Genomic DNA, 19,359 nt, shown 5'->3' on the forward strand with positions numbered 1-19,359 from the left:
TCCCCTATGTGGTCAGTGTGCCCCCCCCCCCGTGTGGTCAGTGTAATGATTAGCTGTCCCCATGTCCCCTATGCGGTCAATGTGCCCCCCCCCCCATGTGGTCAGTGTAATGATTAGCTGTCCCCATGATGTCCCCTGCCTGTGTCCCCTATGTGGTCAGTGTGCCCCCCCCCCCCGTGTGGTCAGTGTAATGATTAGCTGTCCCCATGTCCCCTATGCGGTCAATGTGCCCCCCCCCATGTGGTCAGTGTAATGATTAGCTGTCCCCATGATGTCCCCTGCCTGTGTCCCCTATGTGGTCAGTGTGCCCCCCCCCCCCCCGTGTGGTCAGTGTAATAATTAGCTGTCCTCATGTCCCCTATGTGGTCAGTGTAATAATTAGCTGTCCCCATGTCCCCTGCCTGTGTCCCCTATGTGGTCAGTGTGGCCATACATGGTACAATTTTTCTTTTTATTTCAATTAGATAACTTAATTCGATTATTCCGTTAGATCAACTATAAAGATTTTTCCAGCATGGCCGATCTGATTTTTCTCGAAAAACCGGGATAATCATTCGAATTTCTTGATCGAAAAATTTGAAGTCAAAATAAACATACACAAGTCATACTTCCCTCCCATGTAGCCTACTCAATCTCTTTCTCCTTTCCCACATCCTGTTTGTCCACTGTGATCAAGGGAATTTTCCGTCCTCCATTTTGAAAATGGCCATTACCCCATAACAGCTTTCTGGTCAGCACACTGTTAAACTGTAACATTGCCCACTTGAGCCACAGGGAAGCATGGACATTACTTGGCACATCAGTCATCCTCTCAGCTATAACTGACAGCAACTGATATACTTCAGTTCTGACAAAATGTTGTCAGAACTGGAAGGGATCATTGTCAGAAGAAAATGGTGAGCTTCTGAGAGGAACTGATGGCAAGGTAACTATGTAATGTTCATTTAAAGTTATCTCATGTGTTTATTTTAAATATTTTTACTCAGTACAAGTTCCCTTTAAGAGAAATATATAGAAAAAAAAACACACACAAACAGGACAAGAAATTATTTTTATTACAGTTCAAACAGAATACAAGTAAAAATTAAGCATAAAGAATATGCTGTGCCTTTATTGTGAGAATTGGTATGGTCATAGCATTCCTTGTAGATCCGGACCTACAGTTTCGTTTGACAGCAGCTGTGATATTCTGTGGAGGTGTAAGATTACACTTATAGATTGGTTCTGTTGTGGTAATCCTGGCAGGTCTAGGACTACCTACACATCTGGTAGATCAGACCCTAATCATTCAGATTGGTGCAGTCTTGGTTTTTCTGGTAGACCTGGGCCTACAACTTCAGATTTGTCCAAGCAAATACAGACGGCATACCAATGGCTGCAGTAATTTAAAGTGTATTGAGAGAACACATAGGTACACACAACATGTTTCAGGGGTTGCCCTTCCTCAAGTTTCACCTGAGGAAGGGCAACGCCTGAAACATGTTGTTTCCTGTTGGATTATGGCACCAGCTGACAGGCCTAAAAAGTGTTGAACAGGCCTATTGGAGAGTGTGTGGCGTTTCTATTCAAACTTCAGATTGGTGCGGTCATGGTATTTCTGGTACTGATCATCAACATACCAATTCCTCCTCTTCCAGTAGGGAGTGGTCATTTTATCAAGTAGTTTGCTTTGCGTTTTGTTGCAGAATACTATTTCTCTCAGGCGTTTCTTCCTTCTTGATGTTTTCTTCCATAACTTCTTCCTACATCCAGCCTGTAAAAGGAACATTTATTAACAGGTTAAATGAAGCCTTCAATTCCAGTTTTAGCTTTTAAAGGGAATGTACAAGCAAAATAAAAAAATGAGTTTCACTTACCTGGGGCTTCTACCAGCCCCATGCAGCCATCCTGTGCCCTCGTAGTCACTCACTGCTGCTCCAGTCCCCCGCTGGCAGCTTGCCGACCTCGGAGGTTGGTGGGACGCATTGCGTACATTTTTACGCATTTCGGCTAGTGCAGCACATTAACACATACATTTTTACGCATTACTGGTTCAATGCGTTAAAAATTTACGCATTGAATCAGTAACGCGTAAAACTGTATGTGTTAATGTTACTGCACTAGCGGGAATGCGTAAAATGTACGCAATGCGTCCCACCAACCTCCGAGGTCGGCAAGCTGCCAGCGGGGGACTGGAGCAGCAGTGAGTGACTACGAGGGCACAGGATGGCTGCATGGGGCTGGTAGAAGCCCCAGGTAAGTGAAACTAATTTTTTTATTTTGCTTGAACCTTCCCTTTAAGAGAACCTAAATTATAAATTACAGTTTAATTTAAGGCTACTTTCACAGTGGGGCGTTACAGGTGCACGTTAGAGCAGCCTGTAACGCAGCCCAACTCACAGTAATGAAAAATCAATGGGCTGTTCAGTGCCCACGTTGCGTTACATTATAACGCTGCACGTTCCATGAAAGTGCAGCATGCTGTGCGTTATACGCAGTTTTAGCCACGTTAGACTGTTTGCACATGCTCAGTAATGTTGTTTTATTGTTTTTGTGTGCAGGAGAGGAGAGTCTGCTATTTTGCCTAGCCACATGGCTAATTAATATTCACTGCACTGCAATGCCGGTTCTCTTCCTGCTAGTAATGATTCATATGAATCATTCTCTTCCTGCTAGTAATGATTCATATGAATCATTCTCTGCCTGCTAGCAATGATTCATATGAATCATTCTCGGTTCTCTGCCTGCTAGCAATGATTCATATGAATCATTTCAGGTTCTATCGAACGAAAATGGCGCACCAAGAGCCGCATAACGCATCTCTATGTAGCGTCCACCTTTAGCACCACCATGCATTGCGTTAGGGGAATGTTATGCGACCTTAACACGCAGAGACCCAGTGATGTAATATTACAACATCACATTTAAGGCTAAAAAAAAAAAACCCTCCCCCATTCTCTTCTTTTTAAAACCTCATGTACATTACTAATAGGACCTATTGTTCAGTTCTGCAACACTATTGGATGATTGAATGTATAAATAGGTCTGTTTATTTGGCCATGAAGTCATACAACTCTGTTGCCTGCTTTGGAGTATATCATCTTGTTGTTTTGGACAGGATACATCAAGACTCAAGTAAATAAAAAGTTTGAAATATTTTTTTCTGTGATAATTAACATGTGTAGAGCATGCAGATTTTGTAACATCATCAAATATACTGATATTGAGAGATTTGGAGATGGTTATTTCTATGTTGTAATTTTACAACAGTGGGTCATAGTGGTAGCAAGATTTTGTCTGCATAGTAAACTTAAGAAGGTGACAGTTTTCTTTGAGGCAAGGATGAAGGGGTTTGCATGACTAATTGAATAATTTGTCTACCTGATAAGAGTTGTGGAATGGAAAGTGTGAAGTTGAAACATGAAACATGGACTAATGCTGGGAATACACGGGTCGATCTGGCGGCCGATTAGCCGCCGGATCGACTCCCGCTGCGTCCCCGCTTGTCCGCGCGTGCACCCGGATCGATTCCCACTCGTCCCCGCAGGCGCTTCTTATCTCCCGCTCGATTCGCCGTTATTGTCCGGCCGCGGGTATCGAGCACGGAATCGATCCCCGCGGTGATCAGACACGTCGGATATTATCAATCGAGCCATCAGCGGCTCGATTGATAAGGGGGCATCGAGCCGTGTATGCCCAGCATTAGGGCTGGTGCACACTGAGCGGGTTTTCTCGCGTTTTTACAGCCGCTTGCGGCTGTGGAAACGCGTGGGTAATGTAATTCAATGGGGTGGATCACAGAGCGGGAGGCATTTTGCAGAAACGCATACTCCCGGGGGGTGAAGAATTTTTTAGATTTCGGAGGCGTTGCTGCCTCCAATGTGAAGTATAGGAAACACGCAAACCGCTTTGAAAAACGCCAGTTCAGAGCGGTTTTGCAGGTGTTTTTGTTACAGAAGCTGTTCAGTAACAGCTTTACTGTAACAATATATGAAATCTACTACACCAAAAACGCTACCCAAAAACGCAAAACACTAGGTGAAACGCTTCCTAAAAATGAGAAAAAGCGTTTCAAAAACCGCTAGCGTTTTGCGGATCGGTTTTTGGTGTGCACCAGGCCTTAATATCAAACCTGGCTGTTCCTGCCTGACAGGAAAGTCATTGGAACTTCCACAAATGCCTATCTCCTGCAGCCCTCAGACCTGCCAATACATATGGTAATTGATGACATTTTTCATTGTTTGATGCATCCACTGTAAACAGGCACCCAATTTGTACATCACAGGGTCCTGCTTGCAGACTTCCTAACCTTTTTTGTGCCCTGTTGTATCAACTGTTATCCCCTGTTACCACCTGTTCTTTAACAGCTAATTTAATTAGAGTTTTTGTATACCTGTGGTTAGGTGCTGGCAATTAGCTAATTTGTTTAATTTATGTATGTCTCTACCTACTGTATAGAGCCTTTCGAGTAAATTCATGGGCCAAAAGGCCATTACCCCATAACAGCTTCCTGGTCAGCACACTATTAAACTGTAATATTGCCCACTTGAGCCATAGATAAACATGGACATTACCTTGCACATTCAGTTGTAACTGACACAGCAGCTGATATATAACTGATATATAACTGACAGCAACTGGTATATTTCAGTCCTGACAATCTTGTTAGAACTGGAAGGGATCACTATAAGAAGAAAACGGTGAGCTTCTGAGAGGAAAGGTAAGGATGTAATATTCATTTGCAGCTACGTCATGTGCTTATTTTAAATAATTTTACTCAGTACAGGTTCCTGTTAAACACACCGACAGCAGAAACATAAATAACGACAGGGCAGTGCAGGCGATACTGTACTTGGAATTTACCGCCCTGACATGCCCCCTTTCTGCTTCTTGAATACTAGTTTCGGAAAATTTACCGCACAATTACCGCACGCACGATATTGACCTGCGATGTCATTCATGAATACTAACTTCCGCTACATGCTTGCGCTAAATTACCGAACGCTGGATAAAGCATTCGGAAAGCGTTCGGTAACACTTGATGAATCGAGGCCATAGTCTGGATCCAGTGGTTTTTTTTATATGATACTCATTTTTTGTATTAAATTGATAATAAAAAATTATTTTTTCTTTATTATAGTGTTGTTATTGTGCATATACATGAACTTATGTGGGTCTTTATAAACTGTAAAGTAAAAAATAACTTTTAATTGTTCCTTACATGTGTTCAGAGTGTGAGTGATACTATTGAACTTCTGCTACTCTACAAGCCCAGCGTTGCAATTTTACAACATCCTCCCAAAAAGTTACTAAAATGTCAAAATAAAAAAAAAACACTGATTTAGGCATCACAAGCCTCCTATAACAACATGTGAAAGGTTGAAACATTTTTTGAAGTTTTTTTCTATATTTGGGTCTCTGGGGGTTAACGTCCCCTGCAACGCAACATCCCACTGTGTAAGAGCCCTAAACCTACTAAGTTGCCAAGATTTATTTAAATCACACATAAAGAGTGATTTTTCTCACACCCAGGGTCCGTATTCCACATTATGGTCTTGAAATCCCCCTCCCCAGCCCAGGCATTTTTTTTTCTTTCCAAACCATAGGTGCAAATGATGCTGGGGGATTGATTTCATAGCTCCAACCCCCATATCCTGCTCCCAGTCCACAACCACTGTGAAAGGAGATGCAATCTAATCCACGCAGGAAGACAATACATCTGAAATAAGAATAATAGCAAACGGACATGATGAGACAGGCTATAGCTGTTCTGGTGTCTCTTCTCTCCTACACACTTAAAAGAGATGCAATTTCATTCAGGCAGGCAGAGGAGGGGCAGAGGAGGGCACCAGGCTGGAGGGGAGGATGCAAGTCATCAGCATGAGGAGAAAGATGGAGGTGCTACTACAGATATAAAATGTGTGTCTGTTCTAACCACTAGGATGTACCAGATGGAAATGCTATATGTTCATCTAACCATACACAGCGCATAGACTACATACCGGTGAAACAAAAAATTAGAATATCAAGTCCATTTATTTCAGTAATTCAACTTCAAAGGTGAATCTAATATACCACATATAGGTAAATGATATTTCCATCTGATTTCCCTAAATAATGGATGTAAGTGGCAGTCAGCAACATATTTTAGTCATCAACCATTAAGAGTATAATTCAAATGTTACTGAACAAACCTCGTGATAACACGGCAGTCACTGCGAGTCAGGCTCAGGGTTACCGCTCAGCGCTGCGGATGTCCAACGCCGAGCCTGACTCAGGGTTAATCGCCAAGGTCAAAGGACCACTATTGCCAAAATTGTAAAATTTAAAATACATGTAAAAAACAGGCTCTAGGTCTTTCACTGCCACCCGCCCGCTGCGCGTGCTCACCCGCCCGCTTCCTGCGTCCTGTCCCAACGGCTGTGTCAATGCAGGACATGGGCAGTAGCACAGGATGGCTGCATGGGGCTGGTAGAAGCCCCAGGTAAGAAACTTTTTTTTGCCTGATGATTCTTTTAAGAAGGCAAACTTTTGTTTTGCATGGCATTTTAGTAAGAGAGCTTTTGGGTCCTTTGTAGCCCCTTACACACTCCTAGGGCATCCAAGAGAATTCGCCACCAGAAGACTTGGGCGCAGGATACAGCCAGTATAGCTTATCCAGCTTCTGCACAAGTTCCCGGCAGCGTTAATTACTATTCCCCTCCAGGTCCGCGTGGATGGTGGGGAATGATGCAATTTGGCTTCCAGCTACTGCTGGAAGGCGAATTACAGCATTTTAAAAGTAACTTCTGCTCTGTCTTCTGATGGCGCCGACACTATTCCTATTATGGCCTATGGTGGTGCCGGCTGCGCCCAAGTCTCCAGTTCTGCATTTGCAGTGTTCGCTCCTAGGAGTTTTGGTTCACCATGAGCTTGCTGGGTAATCTTTAACATTTTGTCTTACATAGTAATCAACGATTCGCAGAATTTTGTGACCGATGTGCTGGAGCCGAATAATGGCACACAGAAGAGTGATGTTACCTTCTTCCGGATCCAGAGGCCGCAGTGCAGGCGCATGAAGCGCTCGGTCACAGCATCCACGCTCTTCCGCTTCCTCTTACGCAGGCTAATGTATGTGATGGGCCTCGCTGGCTGCTGGAGGATGCTGGAAAGCAACGGTGTCACCCTAAAGACAAATATGTCAACATACTGTTATGTTCCAAGCCTTCCAATGCACTTATAAAACCGCACCTCTTCAGGCAAGTATATGACCGGTCCTAATCCTTCTGTGACATCTACATCTGTGGCAGATGTCAAAACTCACAGCTTCCTCCGCCAGCCACATTGTCACCTTACCCGGAGTCTCCGTTCCACCACCCTGTATATCACAGGTCTCAAACTCAATCTAAGGGGCCAAAATCTAAAACATAGTCTAAGTCATGGGCCAAATTGTTTGAGATTTAACATTTATTTAAAGGATACTAGAGCTGAACGAAGTAGGAAAACCATGGGTAGCAGGCATGAATGGGGAGCTGTCCTGATGCTCATCGCTCTCCCCGCTCTCCTCTCTGCCCCCCCCCCCCCCCAGTCCTACCCAAAATGCCCCTCGGCAGCCTTTTCCAGGCTGCTGGAGTCAGGTGCTGGCCCAGATGCGTGTCCTACATCGCGCGCCCACTGCCGGGAGCGCACTGCACATGACATCACAACTAATCGCGTTGTAGGTCACACGCAGCTGGGCCAGCGCCTGCACACTAATGCCTGACTCCAGCGAACTGGAAGAGGCTGCCCGGGGAACGACATTTAGGTAGGACAGCTGCCAGAACATGCATGCTCCCCCGTTTCTCCTACTTTGTTCGGCTCTGGTATCCTTTGACATTCTCCAATAAAGTGGTGTAATTATGGTGACCATGGTGGGAGGTGCCTTGATCCCCACTTCTTCCGTAAAGCTGTTTAATATTAACCTGCCCCCGTGCTGCTTTGGGTCTCCTTTAAAGAGAAACTTCAACCAAGAATTTAACTTTATCCCAATCAGTAGCTGATACCCCCTTTTACATGAGAAATCTATTGCTTTTCACAAACAGACCATCAGGGGGCGCTGTATGGCTGATATTGTGGGGAAACCCCTCCCACAAGAAGCTCTGGGACTGCGGTACTTTTGACAGTTTGCCACAATGTAACAAGGTTCACAGACAGGAAATAGCGGTTTACAGCTGTCTGTAACAGCCAGAACAGCTAGCAGCAGCTACATAACCTGCCCACAGTAACAATGTCACCATGTAATAAATGTCAGAATGTAAATCTGGGAGAGGAAAGATTTTACAATGAGCAAACACTGACTAAATCATTTATACATAATTATTGTAAAAATGAAGCACTTTTTTTTATTACATTATTTTCACTGGAGTTCCTCTTTAAGCTTCCTGACAGACTCCTCTTCTATGCTGCATACCTCTTGCTGTGAATGCATGTCACGTGATCAGGAGCTAGAGTTATGGAATTAGGGCTGAGTCACACTACAGAGCGATTTTCGGTCAGCGCATCGCGTTTGCGTTGTAAAAAAAAAAAAAAACCCATGGACTTGCTTTAAAATATGAGGCAAAACTGCCATGATTGGGTTTTTCTGAAAAATCATGATCATATTGATTTTGCTGCAATTTGTTGTTACTTTAACCACTTGATGACCACAGTGGTAAACCCCCCTAAAGACCAGGCTAATTATTGCTAAAATGGCCACTGCAGCTTTAAGGCCAAGCTGCAGGGCTGCACAACACAGCACACAAGTGATCCCCCCCCTTTTCCCCCACCAAAAGAGCTCTCTTTTGGTGGGGGTCTGATCCCCCCCCCCCCCCCACAGTATATATATATATATATATATATATATATATATATATATATATATATATATATATATATATATATATATATATATATATATATATATATATATATATATATATATATATATATATATATATATATATATATATATATATATATATATATATATATATATATTTCTCTTTAAATATTTTTTTACTATTTAATTTTTTTTTTTTTTTTTTTTTTAAGAAAACCCCTCCCTCCCCCCTGCCGGCTAATCAGGCGATTGGCTGTCAAAGGCTTCAGCCTATGAGAGCCGATTGCTCTCTTGTCCCCAGTATAGTGCTGCCTGCTGTTGATAGCAGCGCTGTACTACATGTAAAGACGGCAGTTTCGCCATCTAACAGTCTCCCGAGCGGCCATCGCCGCGGAGCTCTGCCCCCCGAGCAGGAGATGCGTGCGCAATCTCCTGCAAAGTGCAGCCCCGGGACTTGACACCAATTGGCGTTAGGCGGTTCTGGGGCTGCCGCCGCGGTCCCACCCTTTGGCGTGAGGCGGTCTTAAAGTAGTTTATGCAAGTTAAAGGTAGCGTTTAAACTCCATGCTGATGGATCAAAAAGCGCTCAGTGTGGCTCAGCCCTAAGGCTCCCTGTACACTGCAAATCCGTTTTGTGATTTTGATTCAGTTTTGCAATTCAGATTTTTCCTCAATACAATCAATAGAAAAACTGAGGAAAAAACGCAGCATGCAGTAACGATTACAAATCGGAATCGCATGCAGTGTGCAGGGAGCCTCAGAGTGTGCAATTGCTGGGAAGAAGAGACACGACGCAGCACTGGAGCAGATAAATATTACACTGCTCCTCTACTCTGCTGTGGGTATGTGGGTAGAGGGTGCTGGGAAAAGGTGTGTAGGTGCTGGTTTCAGAGTGTTCGACAAGAGGGAATTTGGATCCAAGGAGGGTGCCCCATGCTAATTTCACTAAGTGGTCCCATGGGTTGTTGCTGCACCCAGGCTCAAACTGGAAATGTATCAGCCAGAAACACCGCCATCCTCTGGTTGGGAAGGCACGGTGCTATCAGTTTACTGCTTACAGTGATGGACATTTGAAGCTTGAGGGCCACATAAAATGGCAAGGGGGGCCGCATTTGGCCCACGGGCCTTGTGTTTGACACCTATGCTCTAGATTATAAACTCACAAGGGCATCCCCCGCCTAGTGTTTCCCGTTTCTCCTGTATTTGTTTCAAATTAACATGTACCTATACTGCTGGATGTTAGTATACCCGATTTAAATTATGTATGCAGTTTTCTACCAGTGTTGATAAATGTTCTGATTGTACTGTGCAGGAATGTATTGTTCTCCATATTCCCTATATTGTATTCTGTACAGCACATAAAATGGAGATATTAAAACACTGCATACATTATATAGATTTACGTTAAATTCATTTTTTTATTTTTAAATAGGAAAATCACCCATATTCCAACAGTATATACCATACCTTTTTTCATGAACCAATAAAGATAATTTTTTTTTAAAAGAAAAAAAAAATTCCTAGGTGATGCCACAGTTTATGGCATCTACATATATTCAGTATTGGGCCTAATGTGCTAACAGGTCTCCAAGCACTCCAGTGAGGATGCGACTCAGCAAACCTGCACTATATTTTCAACAACACACAGACACTGTTCGTTGATTGCCTTCCCCTTAATTGATCCTAGACCGTGACTATGGCAAGGATTAGGACTATGTTAGGATTACATTCTAAACCCTTCAGAGAGACAGTCAGTGACATGACTATGTACTCTGTAAAGTGCTGCAGAAGATGTAAGTGTTTTATAAATACATAATAGTATAATAGATATAATTATTTAGAATTTATATAGCGCTGACATCTTCCGCAGTGCTGCATGGAGTATTATATTGTTGTCACTTTAACTGTCCTTCAGCGGGGCTCACAATCTAATCCCTACCATAGTCATATGTCTATATAGTATATGTATCCTAGTCTAGGGTCAATTTAGGGGGAGGCCAATTAACCTATCTGTATGCTTTTGGGATGTGGGAGGAAACCGGAGTGCCTGGACGAACCCCACACAGACATGAGGAGAACATACAAACTATGTGCAGATAGTGCCCTGGCTTGGATTTGAACTGGGGACCCAGCGCTGCAAGGCGAGAGGGCTAACCACTAAGCCACCATGCTGCCCAAATACTAAATAATAATAATTTAAAAAAAAAAAATGTTGTTCTGTTTCCCTTATCTATTGTACAGCGCTGCATAATGTTAGCACGTTATATATAAAAAAAAAAAAGTTTAATAATAAAAAATTCCTGTGTTAATATTTTGCTACTATTCATGTTAAATATGAGAGGAAAAAGCTTTAATTCATTGTGTGTAGATTTTAGCTACGCTTGGAAAATCTCATTTGCAGAGGTATGAATCTGTATGAATCTCTGCAACCTGACATGCTAAGAACAGTGTAATATGGAAGCAGATTATAGGAAAACAGGTATCAGATTTCACCCACTACAGTATTACAAATGTTTATGTTGCACATAAGATACATTTCCTCTGCTCTCTGTGAGAGAAAGCTCTGCCTGTCTCTGACTGAGCTCTCTGCACACACAGGGCTCTATTCATAAAAAAAATTGTGGCAAAAAAAAAAACAAAAAAACTCGGAGGGAAAATACCACAGCGGTATTTTAGACTTCTGGGTGGTCATTCATAAAAATGTTGGCAGCTGCAATAGCTGAGCGGAGATCTCCCGCTGAAGGCTGGCGGTGAGCTGTCGGAAGGCATGCGGAAGCACTTAAGCTGGCAGAGTCCCTCTGTGCGCTGCTCTCTCTGGGAGGTCTGTCCCATTCACTTTCATGTAATCCGAACACTTCTCGCTACATCCGAGGAAGCGGTATTTCCCGTCCTCACACCGCTTCCTCTAACCTTTATGAATTGACATTTTGTTACTTTTTCTAGAAAAACACAGTACAAGGCGGAAATTTCTCGCTCTGCTGGGGAATTGTAGCTTATCATGCGGAAACAGCTTTTATGAATGCCCACTTTGCTAAATGGTCGGGAAAGTCCGCTGTTTTGAGCGGAAAACTTGCGGTAAAGTTTTATGAATAGAGCCCACAGAGTTAACAGATACACTGTGAGGGAATTTCCTCCCTCCCCTCATGGCTGAGTCTGCCGTCAGTATTTCAGCAGACAGTCAGAAAAATGTGAAAGGAATTAGATAACAGAAATCAAACAGATAAGCAGTGAAATGTATACACCAGTACTTAGCAGCACTTTCCAAACATTTCCTATCTCAATTGGAAAAAAACATGTTAATTAATAGTGTCCCTTTAAATAATACAAACAAGGTACCGTAGCTATACCTCACCTGCTGAGTATGGAGGGGCTCTTTGCCGGTGATACATGGCTGGCTGGACACAAGAATCCCAGCGAGGGTCTAGGGAGCGCACATATACCTCTCACATGGCCGAGCACATCGGGACGCAGCACAGGCCTCCACAGAGCTGGCAGGAAACAAAACAAGAATTATTCCTGGAGGATTCTGGGCAATCTGGACACTACACACAGCACTGGTATAAAAGAGGAATTTGAATTTAAAGCGGACCTGAACTCAGAACTTTCGTTTCTGCTCTAAAAGATAAGCAACAGCATAATAACCTTTAAAGAAAAAAAAAACATTTGTGATGGTTTGGATGATAGCAGTATAAAACTGAATAGAGGTAGAACGTACAGGAGATTTTTTCCCAGATCACCTGGAAACTTGCTGAACAAGGCAGTTGTGTTGGAGAATCATCTTGGTCAATCTGAGACAATCCCTTCCTCAGTTGTATTAACCTCCTGAGCGTTATGGACGAGCTCAGCTCGTCCATCACCGCCGGAGGCTGTCGCTCAGGCCCTGCTGGGCCGATTTTCTTCAAATAAAAAGCAGCACACGCAGCCGGCACTTTGCCAGCCGCGTGTGCTGCCTGATCGCCGCCGCTCTGCGGCAATCCGCCGCGAGCAGCGGCGAAAGAGGGTCCCCCCAGCCGCCTGAGCCCAGCGTAGCCGGAACAAAAAGTTCCGGCCAGCGCTAAGGGCTGGATCGGAGGCGGCTGACGTCAGGACGTCGGCTGACGTCCATGACGTCACTCCGCTCGTCGCTATGGCGACGATCTAAGCAAAACAAGGAAGGCCGCTCATTGCGGCCTACCTTGTTTATTCTGGGCGCCGGAGGCGATCGGAAGAACGCCTCCGGAGCGCCCTCTAGTGGGCTTTCATGCAGCCAACTTTCAGTTGGCTGCATGAAATAGTTTTTTTTTTTTATTAAAAAAAAAAACCCTCCCGCAGCCTCCCTGGCGATCTCAATAGAACGCCGGGGAGGTTAATAAATGAAACCCACAATGATACCTTATCATATCATTGCTGACCATCTCGCAACACTTCTAAACACCAGTATGACTGAAAACAAATAGGAACAACTGATAGAGGTGAACACTAACTCCATGTGTTGTTTCTATTAAAGTGTAACTGTCGAGCATAAAATCAATTCTTTATTTTTACCCGGTAAACAAGTAATAAGGATGCTAACCACGCAATTAAAAAGTTAAACTCACTATTACTTTTCTTGTTGATAAATTATCATTCCCCAGTTTACCTGACTCATATTTGGTACGTTGCCGCACAATGAAAGTTGCAGGGCATGCTGGTTGTCCTTTTTTGCTTCCCTTCCTCCCCTCAGACTTAACTAAAGGTGGCCATACACTGGTCGATTTGCCATCAGATTCGACCAACAGATAGATCCCTCTCTGATCGAATCTGATCAGAGAGGGATCGTATGACCACCTTACTGCAAACAGATTGTGAATCGATTTCAGCCTGAAACCGATCACAATCTGTGGAGCTGCCGCCTCCCCGTGACCCCCCCGGCATACGTTACCTGTCCCGACCGGCGCGAGTCCCCTGGTCCCAGCTGTCTTCGTCTCCGCTCCGGGCTCCAGACCGTTCCTGCAGCTACTGAACTTCCTGTCCAGGGGAAGTTTAAACAGTAGAGGGCGCTCTACTGTTTAAACTTCCTGCCGGGACAGGAAGTTCTGTGTAGTTGCAGCCGGTCCGGAACCCAGCGCGGAAAGAAGACAGCGAGGACCAGGGGACTCGCACCGGCCGGAACAGGTAATGTATATCCGTTGTATTGCGTTGGTCGTCAGGCATTCGAACGCCGCTATCGACGCACTCCCGACCCGCTGGTGATCGAGAGAAATCTTCTGCACGGACGGATCAACGGGAATCGACAGGAACGATCGATTTCGGACGGAAATTGATCCGTCTGTCAGCGGTGTGCGCGGAGATTTCACAGCCGATTCGATCACTGTGATCGAATCGGCCGTATATCGGCGGGAAAAATCGTTAGGTGTATGGGCCCCTTAATTCAGCTTGATTGGCTGATTAGCCTCTTTCCCTCCTGTTTCTCCTCCCACACCTCTGTTCCTCTCCGATTGGCCAATATTTCTCATGCTGAGACAATGCACTTTCTATAGTGGCGTGCGAGCAATGCAGACACAATCAGGCAGAGGAGAGTTAAGGTGCGTACACACATGCGACTATAGTTGTTTAAAACGATCGTTCCCCGATCATTTCAAACGGCGAACGTTTAAAAAAAATCCACCGATCATTAACCTCCTTGCCGGTTATCCCGAGCTCAGCTCGGGGTAACCTGCGCAGGAGGATTTCTCGCTGGGCCGATTTGCATCCTAGCTGCGTGAAGTACGCGATCGCCGCCGCTACCCGCCGAGCCGCCCCCCCCAGACCCCTGCGCAGCCTGGCCAATGGCCAATCAGTGCCAGGCAGCGCTGAGGGGTGGATCGGGATTCCCTATGACGTCCCGACGTCGGTGATGTCATTCCGCCCCGTCGCCATGGCGACTGGGGAAGCCCTGCAGGAAATCCCGTTCTGAACGGGATTTCCTGCTTACTTTGATCGCCGAAGGCGATCGGAGTGGGTGGGGGGATGTCGCCGCTCAGTGGCTATCATGTAGCGAGCCCTGAGCTCGCTACATGATTTGAGGGAAGGAAAAAAAAAAAAAAGTGCTGCGCTGCCTCCTTGCCGGCGGGAATTAGACCGGCAAGGAGGTTAACTCAAACGATGGAGGAGCTAGATCGTTAAAAACGAAAGATCTGCCTTGGCGACGATCGTTTGCAAAAGTAGTACATCGTTAGAAAATGGTCGTTCGTACTAGGCTTGACATGCGCATTTCGTTAAATCTCCATAGAACCTTTCATTTTTATACGCAAGCGCAACAGTTGCTTTTCATGATTTAACGTTCGTTCTATGAATGTGTCCTGTGACACGTTAATTGCTACATGATTATACCATAATTGTCATTTTAACAGGACAGAGTATTTTTGTATGTTTTGTCAACGCTATATTATGTAAATGCTCTACCTACATACCTACAGTATGAAACCTTGTACTGTAATGTAATATACGTAACGTTAGTTTTACAGTGTAACGTACGTTTTGAACCATTAGTTACGTGCGGGCGGAACTTGCTATGATGTCACTTCCAGGAAAAGTATGGGACGTTGTTTCGGATCATTCGATAACAAACGATCAGATTGTTACACACCTTTAAAAGCTAACTTTACTTAGGTCGTTCTTTCGTCAATTAAAAGATCGTTCGTCGTTCACAACTAACGATCGTTGTCATATGTGTGTACGTAGCTTAAGGGAGAAAATGATATCAGGATTGGCTTTAAAATAGCCACAGTCAAAATGGGAAATGATAAGAAGGATTTTCTCTTTTTTTTTTTTTTACTGTAGAAAAATCACTAAAATCAATAAGTGGACAGTGCAATACATATGTTATGTAAGTAGAGCAAGTATTTATCTACTTATATAAAGTATGTTTTTTTTTCTGAGATAGTATGGCTGACAGCTCCTCTTTAATGCCTAGTCACACAATTATCAGTCTTTCTTTCATATTGTGGAAAATAAACACTAGAATCATACCTGATGTGCTTGCTTCAAATTGTGGAAAGGTTCTTGACAAATGCCTAGGGAAAGGAACAAGAAAACTGAAAGTGAAGATTAAAAAATAACCCATATGAGTTATTTGCAATCACAATTAGCAGATGTAGTCTGTAGGGTTTTTCTGCAGGGATCAAAGCAGTTACACTTTATTGACAGGCTAATACATATGTACTCACAGCAGAGCCAGATCATCCACAAAGCAAAGCTAGGCAGTTGCCTAGGGCCTGGAGAGACTAGGGGCCTAGTGGATGCTAGCCCCCACCAATTCTTGCTTAAAAAAGCCAGGTAATCATCACTTGTGGGCATGAACTGCTATCTTGCCTAGCGCCCCATTTCATCTTAATCCTTTTCTGACCCACAGCATTTCCAGGTATTAAAATACTTGATTTAAAACAATACCAGACACTAAGGCAGGGTTCACACTTTTTCATTTTTTTCGCATGACGAGGGCGTTTCCCATCGGGTTCTATTGTGTTGAGGTCGCTGACATCCGGCTTATAACTTGCATCAGGAATGCATGCACGAAGTAAAAGGGGGGGGGGGGGTTGTACCCCAGAAACTGTTTGGGCTCATACAAGTTCTGGAAGGATGGGGGGGGGGGGGGAGATAAAGTCTGAAAGCCAAAAGCTGAGGCTGCCATACTATGGCGCCACCAGTCGCACTTGGCAATCATCTATCATCCCTAAGGAGACATTGTGGGGGGGGGGGGGGGGAGGGGGAGGGCAGAGGGAGGCAAGGGTTTAGCAGCGATGATCCAGTTCTTCATGAAATAAACGGTGCTGCGGTGATGGACGATGCTGCTGAGGATCCCAATTGCTGACTCCTGGCAGTGCTAACCAAGGTGTTCCAGTTCAAAAGGTGCAGTAGTGTTCATTTCTGTGGTGGGTATTGATTCCTGAGCAGCATTCAGCAGGGCTGGTCAAGATAATCTGGCTGTCACAGAAGCATCCGGCTTCGGCAGCCCTTACTTCCGGATTAGCGGCTGGCATCATGGAGGGGCTGAACCAGAGGTGAAGCAGCAGCAGCCAATGGATGGATGGAGCCGGCATCCAGCGAGGCCAAAGGTTTCCCGATCGGCAAGGTGTCTTCCGACCTCAGTGGAGCCCTGACCTCCTGGGTAGCAGCGGTGGACTCCACAAGGCCTGTACCTGCACAGACAATGGAGCCAGGCAGCAGCAAGGCAGAAATAACTCCAGGTCCCAAACTCCCCAAGACCTGCACCAGCGTACCAGGCTAATCCGGGTTACACTGCACACCTTCAGGGGGGGGTAACAAGGTGAATTTGTAAGGAAAAGAAAAAAAACAAGAAAAGGCCAGAACCCTGTGGCCATGGCTGCTAATTAAGTGAACCTCCAGACTAAAAATCTACTTAGCTGCACGGAAAAGGCTTTGTGTTTCTTTAACAGTTTCACATCAGAACTTTGTTTTTCTTACCCAAGCCTAATTTTTAGCTGCACAAAAGAAAACAGCCCGGGCATTTTTCCCCTGGTGCTGTGCAAAGCATGATGGGATGTCTGATGTTGTTTTTCTCGTTCTGCTGTTTTGGTGCAAATTTGTTTTTGTAAATTTGAGATTTGAAGCCTAGCGTACGCAGCTGGGAGGGGTGATCAGGACAAAGGATAGTTGGAACTGTGTCTCATGCTCCCTGTCACCTCCTTTCAACCAAAAAGATGGCTGCCCTCATGAAATCACAAACATTTGCCTGGTCTTTTAAAACAGGGTGGGTAAGAGGTTATATTACCCATCTACTTTAATTAACATAACTAATGTAACTTAATGACAGTATGTTTTGTTTAGGCTGAAGTTCCCCTTTAAGACGCCATCTTCCTGAACAGCAGTTTAACAGTATCATGTGTATAGTGTGAATGAGGCCTTATGTGCAGCAAGTTAGCATGTACAAAATTGCGTGCATGCATGTAGTGTGAATGAGCCCATACGTGCATTCCATGCATCAGGAGGAACGCATGCATAAAATCGCTTGCATGCAGAGCTGATCATCCACATGACAACTTAGGCAAGTGCCTAGGGCCTGGTGCTTTTCCATGGGTCTGGTTGCTACCTCCTCTGAGCCTCTTCCCATTTCCCATCTTACCAAAAAGAGCAGGTATAAATCAATGGGAGCCAACACTGCTACATTGCCTAGGGCCCCATTTCTCCATAATCCAACCATGGGCATCTGCAGAAAATTTTCCTGGGGTGAGGGAAGCCATGAGAAATGAAAGGGGGGGGGGGGGGGGGGGGACGCAACGTGCTGAAAAATGGGGGTAGAAGGCTGACAAATGGGAGTGGCCAAGGACCAGGATGTGGGTGTGGTCACAGGTGGAGACAAATTTCTATGAATTTAGCAATGGTGGTACTAAAGACTATGGTATGGATTACATTGTGGGCATCTCCGACACAGGTGACCCCAGTTTAGGTAGTGACAGGTGCCCCCTATATCATGGGCTTAATTGTTAGCACGCTGTGAAAAGTGCTTCGATGAAATTTTGCGTGATAACTATTTTTGCGCACAAAAATTCACATTCGTGCATCAACACAAATTTTTCACACGTTAAACGGTTGCAAGATAAATTTGCATTATCGCACAAACGTTAACGCACGGACGCAAATTTTTGCACGTGAAATTTTCTCATGTAATTTCCATGATTGCTCTCTCCTGGAAAGTAACACAGCTGGAGGAGGCAGTATGGGGACACTGACTGCCCTGGAGGGCTAGAAGTGGCAGCCCCTCTAATTGGAAGTGGTTGATTTCCATTGATCACCTCCACTTCATCTTGACCTACGACGACCATGCCTGCTGCAGAGGTGACAGGGGGAAGGGGTGACCTCCAGGAAAGGGGAGGGGGTTATATGGAGAGCCGGGTGTCACTTATTCTCCTCCATCTATCTCCCTTACAGCCCCGTGCCCAGCTTCCACAACCCCCGTTACCTGAGCAGCGCCCCCGGCCTGGCATTCACCGCCCGCAGGGGCGCACAGAGCAGCGCCATCTTCCCGTAGCCTCCGCAGCCCGGACTGTACCAACTACATAGGGGGAGCCGTTCATGTGACCGGCCTCCGCCCTCACACGTTATACCGCCACTCGTCCCCACATACACTGCTGAACGTCTGCTGGTGCCCACTTATCAGTATTATCAGTCGGGAACACCGGCAGTGTCCGTCCTATTGTATACTGGACTATTGCCCCCCCATCGTTTTGTGCGATGGTATATTCCACTTCCGTGTCCTACACGTGTGTGTACTGTAGTCCAGAGAGAGTGGAGCTGGAGCAAGTTGCTGACATTTGGTTGTCACCATGCTCTTCTCCCGGGATGTACCATGGCGGCGCCTGCGGGGCGTCTGCTTCGGTATATACAGCGCAGAGGAGATCAGGTGAGCTTTGACGTCATCTTTCTTCCTAATACTACTACTTCTGAGATTGACACTACAGAGTGCTACAATAGTCAAAAGACTGCTAGAAAACCACTGCACTGCAGTAACTAATATATAGAGTGCAATCATTCAGAGGTTACATGTAAAGAACACTTGCTGTAGACAAATAATAATAATAATAATA

At 45.0% G+C, this 19,359-nt stretch overlaps 2 protein-coding genes across 2 annotated transcripts in view; one reads left to right on the top strand and one right to left on the bottom strand.

Annotated features, from left to right (window-relative positions):
* Positions 1-1,032: 1,032 nt before the first annotated feature.
* MRPL35 (mitochondrial ribosomal protein L35) lies at positions 1,033-19,100 on the bottom strand. The gene is made up of 5 exons (XM_068275455.1): positions 18,735-19,100; positions 15,785-15,828; positions 12,168-12,303; positions 7,000-7,144; positions 1,033-1,753 (listed from the first exon to the last, which is right to left on the bottom strand). Exons 1-5 carry the CDS (start codon positions 18,791-18,793, stop codon positions 1,562-1,564), a joined length of 576 nt encoding a protein of 191 aa, XP_068131556.1. The 5' UTR covers positions 18,794-19,100; the 3' UTR covers positions 1,033-1,561.
* The window catches only part of POLR1A (RNA polymerase I subunit A), a 190,202-nt gene continuing 189,817 nt past the window's right edge, over positions 18,975-19,359 (top strand). The window contains exon 1 of the mRNA XM_068275444.1: positions 18,975-19,175. Coding sequence (XP_068131545.1) covers positions 19,099-19,175 — 77 coding nt within the window. The 5' untranslated portion in view covers positions 18,975-19,098. The remainder of the gene's footprint in view (positions 19,176-19,359) is intronic.

Source organism: Hyperolius riggenbachi, chromosome 1 (assembly GCF_040937935.1).
Source record: "Hyperolius riggenbachi isolate aHypRig1 chromosome 1, aHypRig1.pri, whole genome shotgun sequence".
In the NCBI taxonomy this organism is placed as follows: Eukaryota; Metazoa; Chordata; class Amphibia; order Anura; family Hyperoliidae; genus Hyperolius; species Hyperolius riggenbachi.

Coding starts and splice junctions, on each gene's coding strand:
- MRPL35 (XM_068275455.1), bottom strand. CDS start 18,793: ATGGCGCTGCTCTGTGCGCCCCTGCGGGCGGTGAATGCCAGGCCGGGG. Junction 7,145..12,167: donor AGCCCCTCCATACTCAGCAG/GTGAGGTATAGC, acceptor ATTTGTCTTTAG/GGTGACACCGTTGCTTTCCA. Junction 1,754..6,999: donor GCCTCTGGATCCGGAAGAAG/GTAACATCACTC, acceptor TTCCTTTTACAG/GCTGGATGTAGGAAGAAGTT.